General features: G+C 31.9%; 1 protein-coding gene across 1 annotated transcript in view; it reads left to right on the top strand.

Moving 5' to 3' along the window:
• HELRODRAFT_186418 (hypothetical protein) overlaps window positions 1–14,403 on the top strand; it is a gene marked incomplete at its 3' end in the record, with an annotated part of 17,588 nt that extends 3,185 nt beyond the window's left edge. Inside the window, exons 2-14 of the mRNA XM_009021262.1 lie at window positions 1,233–1,348; window positions 4,744–4,791; window positions 8,037–8,184; window positions 8,704–8,766; window positions 9,100–9,204; window positions 9,650–9,778; window positions 10,194–10,340; window positions 10,912–11,160; window positions 12,624–12,736; window positions 13,143–13,275; window positions 13,673–13,677; window positions 13,820–14,049; window positions 14,249–14,403. Coding sequence (XP_009019510.1) covers window positions 1,233–1,348; window positions 4,744–4,791; window positions 8,037–8,184; window positions 8,704–8,766; window positions 9,100–9,204; window positions 9,650–9,778; window positions 10,194–10,340; window positions 10,912–11,160; window positions 12,624–12,736; window positions 13,143–13,275; window positions 13,673–13,677; window positions 13,820–14,049; window positions 14,249–14,403 — 1,641 coding nt within the window. The remainder of the gene's footprint in view (window positions 1–1,232; window positions 1,349–4,743; window positions 4,792–8,036; window positions 8,185–8,703; window positions 8,767–9,099; window positions 9,205–9,649; window positions 9,779–10,193; window positions 10,341–10,911; window positions 11,161–12,623; window positions 12,737–13,142; window positions 13,276–13,672; window positions 13,678–13,819; window positions 14,050–14,248) is intronic.
• Between the last annotated feature and the right edge of the window lie 838 nt (window positions 14,404–15,241).

Below are 15,241 nucleotides of genomic sequence, written 5' to 3' on the forward strand. Positions count from 1 at the left end.
AACAGAAACGGTGATACACTGATCCTTGATGCACTCCTACCTTAACACTAAAAGCGTCCGACATCCCCCTTCCAACCCTCACCTTTGTCTTTGCCCCTTCATACAGCTGCATCACAGCTTTAACAAGTCTCTCATTCACTCCTTTCTTCCTCAACGCCCATTCAATGACCTTCCTCGGTACTCGATCAAAAGCCTTTTCTAGATCCACAAAACACATGTACAATCTTCGTTTCTTCTTTCTATAATTCTCCTGCAACATTCTCGCCATGAACAACGCATCCACCGTTCCCCTACCAGGCATAAACCCACACTGCATTTCATTAACTGTCACCATACTTCTCAACCTCCTCTCAAGCACCCTCTCCACTACCTTCATTCCGTGCTCTAGTAATTTCACACCCCTGTATGACCCACAATCTCTCACATCTCCTTTGCCCTTATACAACGGCACCAACACACTGTGTCGCCAATCCTCAGGTATACCTTCATCATCAAACATACTGTTAGCAATTCTCATCATAACTTCAATTCCTATCACCCCACTCGCTTTAATATGTTCTGCCGCCACTTCCGAAACCCCTGTCGCCTTACCTAGTTTCATTTCTCTAACTGCTTTCTCTACTTCCTCCATCGTCACCTTCTCTATAGGTCCGTGTGTGACCGCGGATTCCACATCTCCATCCCACTCATTCTCTTCATTCATCAACCTTTCCATATGAGCTTTCTACACCTGAGCTTTTTCCTCCTCATCTATGCACAACTTGCCAGATCCATCCCAAACACATCCATTCCCTATAACATCTTTCCTATCCCTCATTGACTGCTTTGCTACTTTGAACATTTTCCTCGAACTTACATCAAATTCCATTTCCTTCATTAACCTATCTGATGCTTTCGTCATTGCAGTTGCCACTGCCTGTTTTGCAACCTTCTTAGCCTTCCTATACTCAGACTCCGCTTCCTCCTTTTCTTTTTAAGTTTTTTTCATCATTCACTGTCGACCCACCAACAACACAAAATTAAAAATATTATATATTATACTGTGGTTTATTTCTATTTAAACTTTATTTTCTGGATAAACCATTTAAAAGTATAAGTATATCATTAATTAGTAATAAATGATTAATCAAATTACAGCTTTTAAACTATTAGAACATTGATGTTTAAAATGTTGATTATACATATTTCAGAATCAATTTGGATGTTTAAAATGTTGATTATACATATTTCAGGATCAATTTGATAGCCTGGCATTCCACACATCCAAGGGAATTGAATTTTGTGATAGATTTGCTCAGTTCATTAAGGAGAGGTGTGTGGTGGAGAATGAATATGCAGCTAAACTCAAGTAGTTTATTTCAACTAATTTTTTTTACATTTCAGACTGAATTAAATGTAGCGATTTAGTAAAAATGGGATGAGCATTGCATTTTTTATAGTTACTTATTATCATTTTATTTCAAAATCTTACTTCTTTTCAACTATGTAGCAACATTATTTTTTCACTGTTATAAAATCATTATCTAAGAATTTTCCAGGTAAGTTTTTTAATTTCAATTATGTAGATTTATTTAATTTTTTTTAAATTTGTTTATCATTTTGAAGTAGTGGCCTTTATGTATAATGCATGTTTCATTAAATAAGCAAAGCACTTGTATTGTTATTAAGTAAGAAGGTCTCCAACATTAAGTCTCTCTTATAAATGTTGTTTTCCTGTTTATCTAAAATCCCCAAAAAGTTCTAATATATTGTATCTGGGCACAGGATCTATACACTTCACCACCTTGCCTTCAGTAGGATGGCTTATTTATGATTTAATTAATGTTTTAATGAAAAGAAATTTACAAACTGCCTGTGACACTTTTGCTCTAAATTAAAAAAAACGTTGAATGTAGTGGATACTTCATCATCTTTCTGTCTGGACATGAGATGGTGCCAGATGTAACCTACTGTTGCTAAATTATTATATCTGTTTTTAATTAAATTTCATAACTGTTATTGTTATTATTCTATTATATAGCTTTTGTGACTTATTTCTCAATGTTATCTTCTCAATTTTTTTGCTCCAACTTGTCTTGCCTTGGATGAGCTTAATTCTGTTTGATCTGTTCAATTCTAATCTTAAGTTAATTTTTATTTTGATGGCACTTATTAGGCACAGACAAAATGTTATTTTGAAAATGAATGCAAGAAAAAATGAACATACAAATTATTTTGCATCTTTTCTGGGAAAAAACTAAATTTGTAACAGTCAGCTGTAAAATCCACACCACTTCAATTATTTAATTTGACAGTCTGAACATTATGTGAGGGTTTTGTTTTTTGTTCTTCTGCAGATTGAAAAAGGGGACTGCTAAAGGATTATTTAATTAACCAACTCCACTTAATCATGCATCTTTCTTTCTGTCCATATCATTTATATGTTTTTTCTTCCTGTTTAGATGTTTATTGTCGTCTGTTTGTTCTAACCAGTTTGATGAGCAAATATGTTTCTTGTAATTAATTTCTAATTATCAACCCCTTCTTATTCAGGAGTTAATATTTTGGCAGATTGCATGTGATTATAGATAATTTGCGGTGATTGTTTTTGCTGTGCTGTGAGTGTTTATGAACAAGATTTCAAATGTTTTTCTCATTTATTTTCATGTTATTTTTATTTGCAGTTATTTTTTGACCAGTTGTTTGAATGGAGAAATGGTATAAGAAAACCTTCTAACTATATCACATCATTAAAATAGATAAAAAATTTAATAATTTCTCAAATGAATTAAATTGTAACTATGTAGAATATAACGATTGCTATACACAAGTTATCTCATGCAAACATTTCTATTCTATTTTTAATGCTTATGTCTTTTCAATTAGCTCTTTTTTTATTTTAGAATAAATAAATAAACGAATGAATAAAATAAAAAATATTACTTTAACTGTTTCTTCATTATGTCAGCCATGTCTATGTCAATGATGTTTTTTACAAAATAAGAACCTCACATATTTGTGGAGTTGAAAATAAGTTAAAGTTTTTGCTTATTCAAATAATAGTAAAATTTCATTTGAGTGGAGAGTTTGGTCTGGAAAATTGTTGTTATTATCTTCTATCAGGCATCTGTTGGCTTGAAATGTTCAGCAATATTAAATGGATTTAATGTGGAGCATGTTCTTTAGTTTCCTATATAAATATCTCTTGTGGTTTGGTTAAAGATTTCTTGATTTGAAGATGTTCAACGCTCAAGTGAATAATTAAATTTACATATTTGTTGCACTGACTGTTGTGTCAAAATGTTTGGTTTCTTTGAGCCTGCCTGTGTGAATATAAAATTCAAACTTCAGCATAACATAACATTTAATAGTTACTATGAGATATATTTTTGATTTGTGCATTGATATGATTCTAATCTTCTGCCATTTACCACACATCAATGTATGTGTGAGTGTGTGTGTTGTACATATCTGTGTTGAGTGGTGGTGGAATTAGAATAGTGTGTGTTATTTTTTTCATTTTGCTTTTGCATTTGTATTTCTGTATTATCTTACTTTCTTATCATCATAATCTTTTTGTTGTTATAGAGAGCCTTGCATTTTATATCCAACTATATATATATTTGTTGGTGTTTCATTTTTGTACAGACCAAAAAACGGTGCAGAAAAATGTTGTCAAATTTTGATGAACCTGATAATGTTAAACTTAATTGCCTGCTAGGAAGAAAAACCTCTTTCTTAACTCCGAAACCTTTGCCCATGAAAAGTGGAACTTGTTGAGCAACCATAAACATGGAGCCTGCATGTTCTTACTAACAGAAGCAAGTAAATACGACATGAGTGTTTGATAGTGTGAACTTTTCACATAGCTGGGCACTTGAATATTTTTAAGAGGAGCATGGCTCTGAACCCACTGAAACATCAATCAGTCAGTCAAAATGATGGCAAGTATTTTGAAGGGGTTAAAGTGTTCTGTTATTGAAACTATTTAATAAGGAAATCATATCATTATACATTTTTTCAATTGGTCACACAAATATAGAAAATATCTTGCAGATTGAAATTCACCTTTTTTTTCTGAAGATTGGAGCATCAATATTTTAATCTCATGATAGAGTATTCCAAGTAACTTGGAAAATTCATTGAACTCAAGGATATTAATTATACCCACCCAATCTCTTTATTGTCATTGTAATATTTGAAATTAAATTACTTAAATTGATTCATTTTGCTTTATGTAATAAGAACCAGGAAAGTTTGCATAGACTCATTAAAACGTAATTATGTTAAATTGTTTGGACTATTCATTGCATTATAATACAAACAAATCCAAAGTATTATCATAGCAGCATTATGTAATGCTTCGTGGTCTGTTCTGAATTATGTAATGATGCCTGTGATGAAGCAGGCTGCTTCTTGCTTTATACTTTTTATACTTTCGATTTGGTTACTTAAGACAAATATTTTGTACTGTATTTTGACAGTGTAGCCATTCTCAGAAACGATTTGTATGTCAAACAGTTAAACTGAAATTTTATTTTATTTTCTACTTCCATTTTTCTATTAATATTCGTTGTGACTGTTACTAGCCTTGTTCTATTCTTGTGGTGTATTTACACCTTTGATATCACGGCCAGTTTTTAATTCATTGTTGTTGCAAGTCATTCACACAATGGTTCGGTAGTTGTTACAATTTTCTCATTAATTTGCAAGGTTTGTTTAATTAAAATGAATGAATAAACAAATATTTTCCCACCATTGCAGAAAACTTGTTAAGAACTTTCAGCCTAAAAAGAAAGAAGATGACGCAGAGTTAGTCCCTGTTTTGTTTTTCATTTTATTATTTTGCTGTTATTTACCTTGTTATTATTTTTTGATTATTGATGCAATGATTTGTTTTTTTTATTTCTGCATTTTATTCTTTTTACTAGCTAACAATAAAGTCCTGCATTTTAGTTTTCACTGTAATTATTCATTTCCAACAGTCTCGAAAACTTAAAAATTATAACTGTAAAACGTTATTTTTAAAATGGAAAAAGTGTTATGAATGTCCGTTATATAGCACGACAACATTTGGTAATCAGCTATAGACAGAAACATAGCATAAAGGTGCACTTACTCTGAAAACAACCCTTAAAATAGGCAGATACATGATAGAGATAGATGACTAGATGACAAGGTGTATCTTTGCTGTTGAATACCGTCTCTGCAACTCTCATTAGAGTCATCATTTGTTTAAGTATGGTGTAACACTCTATCCAGATCAACGCTTTGTGACTATTTTTTAACAGTTCAAGAGTCTTCGCTAGGCTTGTTTCATTCAATGTACCATTTTTACTAGGCTGGTTTCATTCAAAGTATCAATAAACAGTGAGGTACATGTTTGAGCAGATGAATTGTTTAGTTGCATAACTTGAGGAGTGAGTGTTAGTAGAATAAAATGCTGTGTCACGATCAGTATGCTGTGTATTTTTATACCTATGATAATAATAATTATCACCGAAAACATTGTTCAATTGGGCTCTATGTTTGTAACCTGAGGTAACATTGAGTTAGATAGATGTGACAAGACTTCAGTTTGAAATACTGTGAGGTAGTTGTTGTCCAGATGATAACACTTAACGTATTTTTTAACGTGTTGGTTATTATATCTACATTGATACGTTATTACATACGTTTTTCATTCATCCTTCAAATATTTATACTTATCTTTGAAATGATATTTGATAGATTATTAATGAAGTCTGTAAAGGTAAACTGACCCAAACATTTATAACGTGAGCAATAGGAAATAGAAATTACATTATTTTATATATTTCAATATTATTCAATGTGATTTTTGATTCATTGATAAGAAATTTAATGAGCTGTTTATTTTGGTGTGGATAATATTACAGAGCCTGTGATCTGGAATTAGATTATGAAGCCTGTAGTACATGAGACAGTAATTATTGATACCAAGAAAAAAATATACACACACATGTACATGTACATAGTATATGTGCATGTATGTATGCTTATGTTTGTGTCTTGCAAGAACATGTTATCATTAGAATTGCATGAGTGACATACTAGGTACCATGACATTAAACTCTCAATTAGTTGGTTCAGCACTGTGTGGCTATTAAGTTACTCAAACACACACGCGCGCGCGCAGAACACACATCTTTACTCAACATAAATACTTTGTTAGCATGCACAAGAAAAATAATATTATTAAACTTTTATACAGACAAAACATCTGAATAGCCTAGTGTTATTATTCTATTAAGGAGTCCATTATATTGCACGCTGTTAAGGAGTGTATTATATTGCATGCTGGATAATGTCTACACTTGGTCATGAGTTTGTTTGTTGAGCATTATTTTGATGTAATTTTTCATTTCTTTTACACAGCCTGTGTGATTTTACATTTTAAATATCAATTTAAATTGAAGAGTGCTTACAAATATATATATATATACTTTGACAAATTACCAGCTTTAATTGTTTTGATTGCTTCTGTCTCTATTTCATTAATTCTTTAATTTTATTGTCACTTGCATTTTACTGCATGATATTATATAATAATATATTGGTTAATAGTATTATATTACGTAATTATATATATCCATGATGTTACTTACTTAATTTTTACACACACACACACACACACACACACACACACACACATGAACATTCATCCTGAAAGATTCTCTGATATGATAGGAATAATATAATAATATAGCTTACATGCATCAATTAGTGATGATATGCTAGGAAGAAACACACGTTTCTCACATGTGTATGTGTGTTCGTGTGCTTATGGATGTCTGTGCGAATGTGTTTCCTGTTCATGCAGTGATATTTTTTTATCATATTCACAGAATCTTTGTGATGATGGTTACGATGATGATGGTGATGAGTAATAAAATTATTTATATCGTTGGGAACTTTGCACAGATTGTATGAATGAAATTGCGTTGTATGAATTAAATTTTTTTATTGTATGCTGAATCTGAATCACTACAAGCTGCCTGTTTGTATTGGTTTCCAATGGATAACATGTCTGGATGCATATGCAACATGGTTCATTGCTCGAAGCTGTGTGAAAAATAAAATAATTTGACGTTACATAAACATTACATTGATGTTAATGATGACGCTGATGATGATTATGATAGATTCACTATAGTTGTAATGTAATGATAATGCTGATGCTGATGATGATGATGGTGAGAATTGCAGTGGTAATGAATATAATAGTAAAGAAAATTCTGAATGTTTTTTACATTGCTTCTGTATTTGCGCTTCCACTTGTTTGGCGATGAAGACGTTCACGCAGCTTGTTGGCATCCTTTTATGTGTAGAACATCAGCCTGATCTTAATGAGTTCAATATTATGAGTTCAATATTAATGGTTAAGGAAAGGAATTGTACATGTAGCGAGTTTGAAATTGGGTAAGTAATCCTAGAGTAACTACCTGGTTTCGATGATGCCCCGGATGAATAATATAACTGGCCTATACTAATGGTGAACATTGTTTGTAATATGTAAAATTCAACAAAATCGTTATAGGTCTGAGGTTGGAGCTATTTGTGAAGCAAAAATCTGAATTTTGTTATATTTGAGCTAGGAAAGTCTTGATTTTTATGCCGTTAAGGATGCTTTTAATCGTTGTCTATACGCAAATTTTGAAATATTTTTATCGATATTTTTAATATTTTTACGCAGTGCTATAGTGTTTCTAATTATAAAAATGTAAATAGTTTACGTCTCTGTGAATTATTTTCTGTTTTTATCATGATAAAGAACATTAATAATAATTGTGGTGTTTTTTCTTCAGACTAAGTAGGACAGTGAACAGTGTTTGATTAAGCTTTGATCTCTGATAAATGGGCACTTGATATTAGTTGCAATGTTTGAATAATATCTTTTACTGTCACATTGAATTATTTTAAATTATATTATTAATATGAATATTAATATTTGTTGGTTAATGTGTCACCAATGGTTTTCTCCTGGTAGTTCTCAGAACTGATGGCGTGATTGTTGAGTACTAACATCTCCCTACCAGGTGGACCAGTTTGAAGGGGTTCTGTTGTATGATAACAGAGGTGCACGACATTGCAGGCCAGCACGAAATGATCGCAGACAACCTCATCAACATCACCATCAAAGATTTACAAGCCCTGGTGCAACAAATTAAACAAGAGAGGAAAAAGGTATATTTATGATGTCATCATCGTTATTGATGTTGTTGATGTTGCTTCTTTGCTGTTTATACAACGCAATTGTTTTTTTTGGATGTGTTCTCATTTGATGACATATCACTCTTGTTTCAATCTGTATTGGTTTTCAAAAGTTTCTCACTATTCATGTTTTATGGTGATTTCATGCTAATGTTTGATGGGTGATGTAAATGCTCTTAATGGATGATAACGGTTAGGGATGATAGTATTGAGTAAACGTTTGATGGAGTGAACTCTTGTGTTTATAAAATAAACATTAACCAAACTGATGATGGGATTTTTACTGCCTGATGTAATGTACATATTTCATTTTCATTTTTAACAAAAATTTCATTTGCAGCGAGATCTGGTTCTTAAACTGGTTTATAATGTTCTAATGCGGAAAAAATTATTGCAGCATTTATTACTTTTAATGTTTAATATGTATTTTTGCCTTTATTTATGCAGTGCACGTAACAGTCATGTTTAACAATGTTTAAATTTATTATGTAGCACCTGATTGCTGGCCAGAAGCAGCAAGCGTCGTTACAAAACCAACTACAACTACTTGATAAGGTAGGTTGCTTCGGGTTGTTAACAATTGCAATAAATAATACAAGAATAAATATTGTTAATGATATTGTAAAGGTTATTTTATCTCTGTAGTTCTTGTTCAATAAAATTGAATGAAAATGTATGAAAGGATTAGTTTATTTAAAGATTGAAATAGTAAGTTCATGTTTGCAGATAATAATTACTTTGTTACTTGTCCTAGAATAAACATTTGATATTTTCATTAACTTATCTATCTATCTATCTATCTATCTATCTATCTATCTATCTATCTATCTATCTATCTATCTATCCATCATCATCAACTTTTTCATCTTGTGACTGCTATGACCTCAGACGAAGAAGCAGTATGAGAAGTCATTTAGGGAGGCAGAGAAGGCCCAGGAGGCCCACAAGAAGGCTGATGCCGACAAACACATGTCCAGAGCTGATGTGGAAAAGGTCAGTGGTATAATATTAATGATTATTATAATATTGTAATAATAATGAAAAGGTTTATATTAAATGATTATGATAATAAAAGTACTACCAATGCTACAAATAATAATATATTGTTACTATATCATTATTATTATTATTAAAATAATTATCTAATTATATTTATTATAGTTTTTTTTATTAATAAGAGTTAATATTTATATTAATAAAATAATGATATGCAAATTGATTGGGTCATGCAAACAGGCACCTTTGAAACAACTGCACAATGGTCTTTTATTTATTTTCACTGTTGTTATCAATCTAATATTTATTATCTTTGGTAAGTTTTCAGTTTTTAAATTTATTTTCAGATTCATTCTACTTTCCTTTCTTAGATTGAAATATTTTTCATGTTCATTAATGTTTATAAATTAATTTAATAGTCACGTGGTATTTTGGATGTCAGGCCTACAACAACATGGTACAGAAGCAACAGGTATCTGAAGATTGCAAGAATGAATATGCTGCGGAACTTCAGAAGACAAATGAATTTCAAAGGCAGCATTTTCACCATCACATGCCACTGATATTTGAAGTGGGTAGCAGATCTTATTGATCTTATCGATGTCGTTGGTTGGATGCTTGAGGGATGAGGCTGAGCAAACCAAAGTCAGCTGACTAAAATTTTATGAAATTAGGTTTAATAACCATTGGTAGTTCATGGCTCTAATCCTAGCTGACTGGATTGATTATGACGCACGTCATCTGAGGATTATGTTGTGGTGTGGTATAATGTTGGTTGTGTTTTGTATTTTAGTCGAAATCATGCCATAGATTGATGATGACCATAAAATTATCCTTGTAATTTTTTTTCGAAAAATTTTGCTAATTTATTTGTCTAAGAGAAACAAATTATGTATGCTGCAGTTTAATTGAAAACAATTTTGTTTCTGTCAAATCTGTGGTAAAAAATTATATTAACAGTAACAAATTTGATTTTCTGGTGACAGCAAATTCAGGAGATGGAGGAGAGAAGGGTGTTGAAAGTTCAGGAGTTGCTGATGAGTTGTGCCACTATTGAGAAGGAGGTCATGCCCATCATCAACACCTGCATCGTTGGAATGGTCAAGGCTGCTGAGTCTGTTTCTTTTGCTGTGGTTCGTTGCGTGATTTCTCAATTAACATATTATTTTACTTCATATCTCCACTCCAAATAATTGAGGTGATTTGTCACATGTGGTCTTTAGTTAACTGTGGAATCTTATTTGAGTTTTTTAATTGATAATTATTTGGTTCCCTTATGAGTTAATAGTGAGTCTTAACCTGTTTTTTGAAAAATCAGTAATTCCATTTTTCGTTGTTTTTTAAATTTCTTTTATAACACTTTTTTCTGATTTTTTCATATTTTCATATATATTTGGAGATCTCCATAAACATAACAAACACAAGGTACACATCTCGTGCATTTCAATCAATGCATCTCATACCTGAGCTATTAAAAGTCAGCATCCTTCTTGTCTTCCAATCGCATCTTGCACAAATAGAAAAAACCAAAGTCCTGCAATCCTGGCCTGTTCATTTCCTCAGCTATCATTTCATCAATAAATCGTGATTCTTGTTATGCATATCCAGATATTTTTTAAATTTACGTTGTAAGTAAATTTGACAGTGATGTTGCTCTGTGTTATTAGGGAAGAACCATTCATTGCATTCAATTTCATTCTTCAGGACTCACAATTGGTGATTGACAAGTACAAATCTGGTTTTGAACCTCCTGAAGACATATTCTTTGAAGATCTCAGCAACCCTCAAACATCTGTGGAGCGCATAAACGCATCCACACCTCAGTCCTCTGCATCCAACTCTGCATCACAGCATGGCTCCTCCAATCGCATGGATATTGTCAGGAGTTCCTTCTCTGGCTCGATGAGAAGCAAGAGGAAAACACGTCTGCTCAATATTTTCTCCAGTTCAAAGGTCTTTCATAAGATGATATTCATTGTTTTTTATGCATTCTCTTTCGGGTTTATTAGTTTATTGTTCGTAGATATTTTACCTTTGATGAAAGAATTAAATATTTAAGTTTTCAAGTGTTTTTGTAGCAATATCTGCTTGTTGAACATTGTTAATCTGGAATTTTTTAGAACAGCCATCGTGTGTTGTTTGATGTGAAGCAAGATTCACTTATTATTTTATGCAATAAAAAATAAAAGTTCAATATTAATTTGATTTTCAATCTTTTAATTTTTTTTATTAAACTATTAAAAGCAATGAAAAATTGTTAGAAAGCTTAGAAATTTTTAATGGTATTAATTTCACATCAGGGCAGGAATTTACGAAATGTTTTTGTTATTTCAATTTGTTAACTGCATTTTGATTGCATCTACTAAATAAATTGATTCATCTCTCCTTTAGATAGTTGGAATTTTAGTAAGTCCTGATGGTGTATTGCTTGGCATTGGTGCTTCCTTATGAGTTAAAAATTTTTATTATTTTGCTTTCGATATTTACAGAAGGAATGGGAAATTGTTGTAGTTTCTGTTCTGTGTTGAATGAAGCTAATTAGTCATTTCTTACTAATTTTTGAATGAAGCAACAAAAGCCGTACTTGTAAAAAAATTGTTTTTTATTTTTTACAGCACTAACGATTTGATGGTTTACATTCTGAATTGTTTCTATTTTTGCGCTTATATTGTTAATTTTTTATGGATTGTTGAAAATTAATTTCATAGTGTCAATAAATTTGTAAAATTAGTTTTTTTCCTAATTTATTTGGGATTGTGATAAAAAACTCGTACTGCACTGCTTTTAAAATCATTAAATTTTTATGGAATATTACGTTGATTGCAGATTTTTTTGATTCTTGCTACTTTCCTTAATTTTTGTAGCTTCTTAAAATACATTGTACCACCATCAACATTGATTTCAGCTAATTTTTTCTAATTTGTCTGTACACAGATATTGTATGATGTTTGCATGCATCTTTGGATAAGTGCAAAATCTCACCCTAATGCGTAATCTGTAGGTTGTCCCTATGCTGTTTTTGGATAAGCTTATTAAAAGTTGACCTAACCTCAAATGTATATATATCAGTACATTGTGATCAATTTTCGATGGGCAGCACTATGGTGTTACGGTAAAGTGCCTGGCACTGATATTGCAGTGACCAGATTCGGTTGCAAAGTAATCTCCGTCCATCACGTTCAATGTGTGTGATGCGATGTTTCACTTGTATTTGCATGCTTTTTGTGTTGGTTGTTGATGTATCTGGAAGATACTCAATAGAGGAATTTATTAAATAAATTAATAATAAATAATTTTCATTGACATATTTTGTACACAAGCACTCATTGCATAATGCATACTTAAATGAAAAGGTTGTTTCGTTTAAATTAAGCTAAAATGAAATTAATGTTGATAGTCACTTTTGTTGTTTAAAGACTGATGAAATCAAAGAAGATTACAGCCATCTACCACCAAACCAGCAGAAAAAAAAGTTAAGTCAACGAATCAACAGCATCAAAAGTTCTATTGCCAAGGAAACTGCTGAGAGGTAAGTTGTTTGTAAGTTTTAGTGTTGTTGCACTGATGTAGGCAATGATGCATTAGATGTATTTAGAGAGGTGATTTCTGAATAATGTTGGCTGTTTCCAGAGTAACTGATGATCATCTATATTAAACATTGACAGGATATTATTATTCATACTTATATAACTTGCATGACAGACTGGAGGCTTGTTATATTTACGCTCCTAAACAACAAAACTTGGACATATATATATTATATATTTTGCATTTCCTTTCTCTCAAATAACAGAACACATGCAGTAACAATATTGCATTATTAGCTGATTCTCAGGCAATGTTAATTCGTGCTCCATTTTTATCGTTGTCTTATTTTACGCTGTTGAATATTTCTGTAGGCAGGCATTGTTGAACGTTTTATACTAACTACACAGAGATGGCATGCTGAAGATGCAGGATGTGTACAAGCAGAACACTGCTCTCGGTGACCCTCACACCGTTTCTAAACAACTTGAAGAAAATGGTCAGAAATTGGACAGGTTGAGAGTTGAGCTTCAGAAATTTGAGGTTATAATCTTAGGCTTGTGTTGTTTGTTTTTTTTTTACTTATGTTTGCGATGTTGATAAAAGCTCAATACCTAAATATAAGTAAGCTAAATAAATATGGTATCAGCAGCTGAGAGCAAATAAATGATTTTATTGTCACTTTTAACTTTTTAGCTCCTTGATTGGCTATAATTTTTCAAACCTTTGATAATTTGCATTGAATAAAGTTTTTAATGAGATATGACTTGCCTGCAGTTGCTTGAAGCACGTGCTCATTTTTTCATGTAGAATTATCTGAGAGATGCTGAGAATGGAGTTGTGGCGAGTGACCCGAAGTTGAGGTTGAACAACAGTTTGCACGGGTCGCCGATGGTCGGCTCCAACAACAGGTCAGTGCTCGCCATTGTTGAAACTAAAGAGAATGTTTCTTCAGTTATTCATTAATAATAATTGCACGAATTAATATAATTGATAGTTACTAATTGTAGTAACTAATTGAACGTAGCAATTGATTTCAAACTATAAATGCTGAGTTACTGAAATGAGTATTACAACCCTCACCCAGCAGCAGAAACAGTGCATTAAGGAACAACAGTATTTCCGGGACATCACTGACCACGATTACATGCAGTAACAGCAGAAGCAAAAAAAATGAAAGCAACAACGTCAGAGAATCCTGCCAGTCGAGCACGTTAGATCAGGATAGCTTCGATGACATTGACGATGATGACGACAACTACGATGATATTGACCAGAAACCACAGGGAAACTGCGTCGCTATTTATCCATTTACAGGTGAGGCTTCATCTACAGAGTCTGAAGATTTTTAATTAATGTTTTACTGATAATCTGAATTCATCCAACTTTTTGCTGTTTCGTTTCAATTTTATACTTTCTAGCTGATTGAATTAAAGTGCTAAAGTTGTTGATTGTTTATATGCGTTTGAAATTGATTCCTAGTTTAAGTTTGAATGTTTGTGCACATACATACAAGCGCCGAGTGAAGGCTCCATATCAATGGAAGATGGCGAGGTGTTCCAAATTATGGAGTTTGATCAGGGAGATGGCTGGATGAGAGTCCGCAGACTGAACAACTCTGAGGAAGGCTTCGTGCCAACCACCTACGTTCAAATACGCGACAAGAGCTGAAATTTTTCATTCATTTCTAATTTACTGATTTCCATATTTTCTTTTACAAAATTTTCCTATCTTTTTTAATGTAATTGATGTCGTGGGTGAATGGGGAATTAAATGGCTTGATGTAAATGTTTTTTGATGTTTAAGAAATGATAAATCAATACCTTCTCCATACATTCATCATCTATTTCACTTGTACAATGTATATATATGTGTGTGTGTGTGTGTGTGTGTGTGAGTGTGTGTGTGTGTGTGTATGTGTGTGTGTGTATTATGTTTTTGTTATGTTTGATCTGCTAACCGCCTGTAAACTTTCTCTGTTCATGTTGCTATTTGTTTCTTTGTTCGTTACTTCAATTTTGCTTTTCAATTATAAATATGCGAAAATTTTTAAAGTTTAAAATTGTGTGAAAATTTATTTTATAAAATTTACAATTTTTTTGATATAATGAAAATCACGATCATTTGTGGATAAATTTTATTTAAAGACAATATAACACTGGCAGAGATGTCTCACTTGTTTTTACTTTTCAGTTATTTTGCATGAGATGGACGGTTCAAAATTTATTTGATTCTTTCTTACATGAAGATATTTTTAAATGACGCTCTGAATTATTTCAGTCTGTTAATGGCCAACAAATAAATTGTCAATATTTTTCATTTCTCGTGTGCGTGCGTGTGTGTTTATGGCTGCTTAGGTGTGTGTATGTGTGTGCTTAAGTGTGTATGTATATGTATGTATATACAATATTTAATCATTTATTATTGATATAGTTTATCTTTTTAAACATAGGGTGAACAATATGATGGATTTTGCCAAAACCAACAAATTTTTCATTTTTCCATTTTG

Source organism: Helobdella robusta (genome assembly GCF_000326865.2).
Source record: "Helobdella robusta unplaced genomic scaffold HELROscaffold_3, whole genome shotgun sequence".
NCBI classification, from domain to species: Eukaryota; Metazoa; Annelida; class Clitellata; order Rhynchobdellida; family Glossiphoniidae; genus Helobdella; species Helobdella robusta.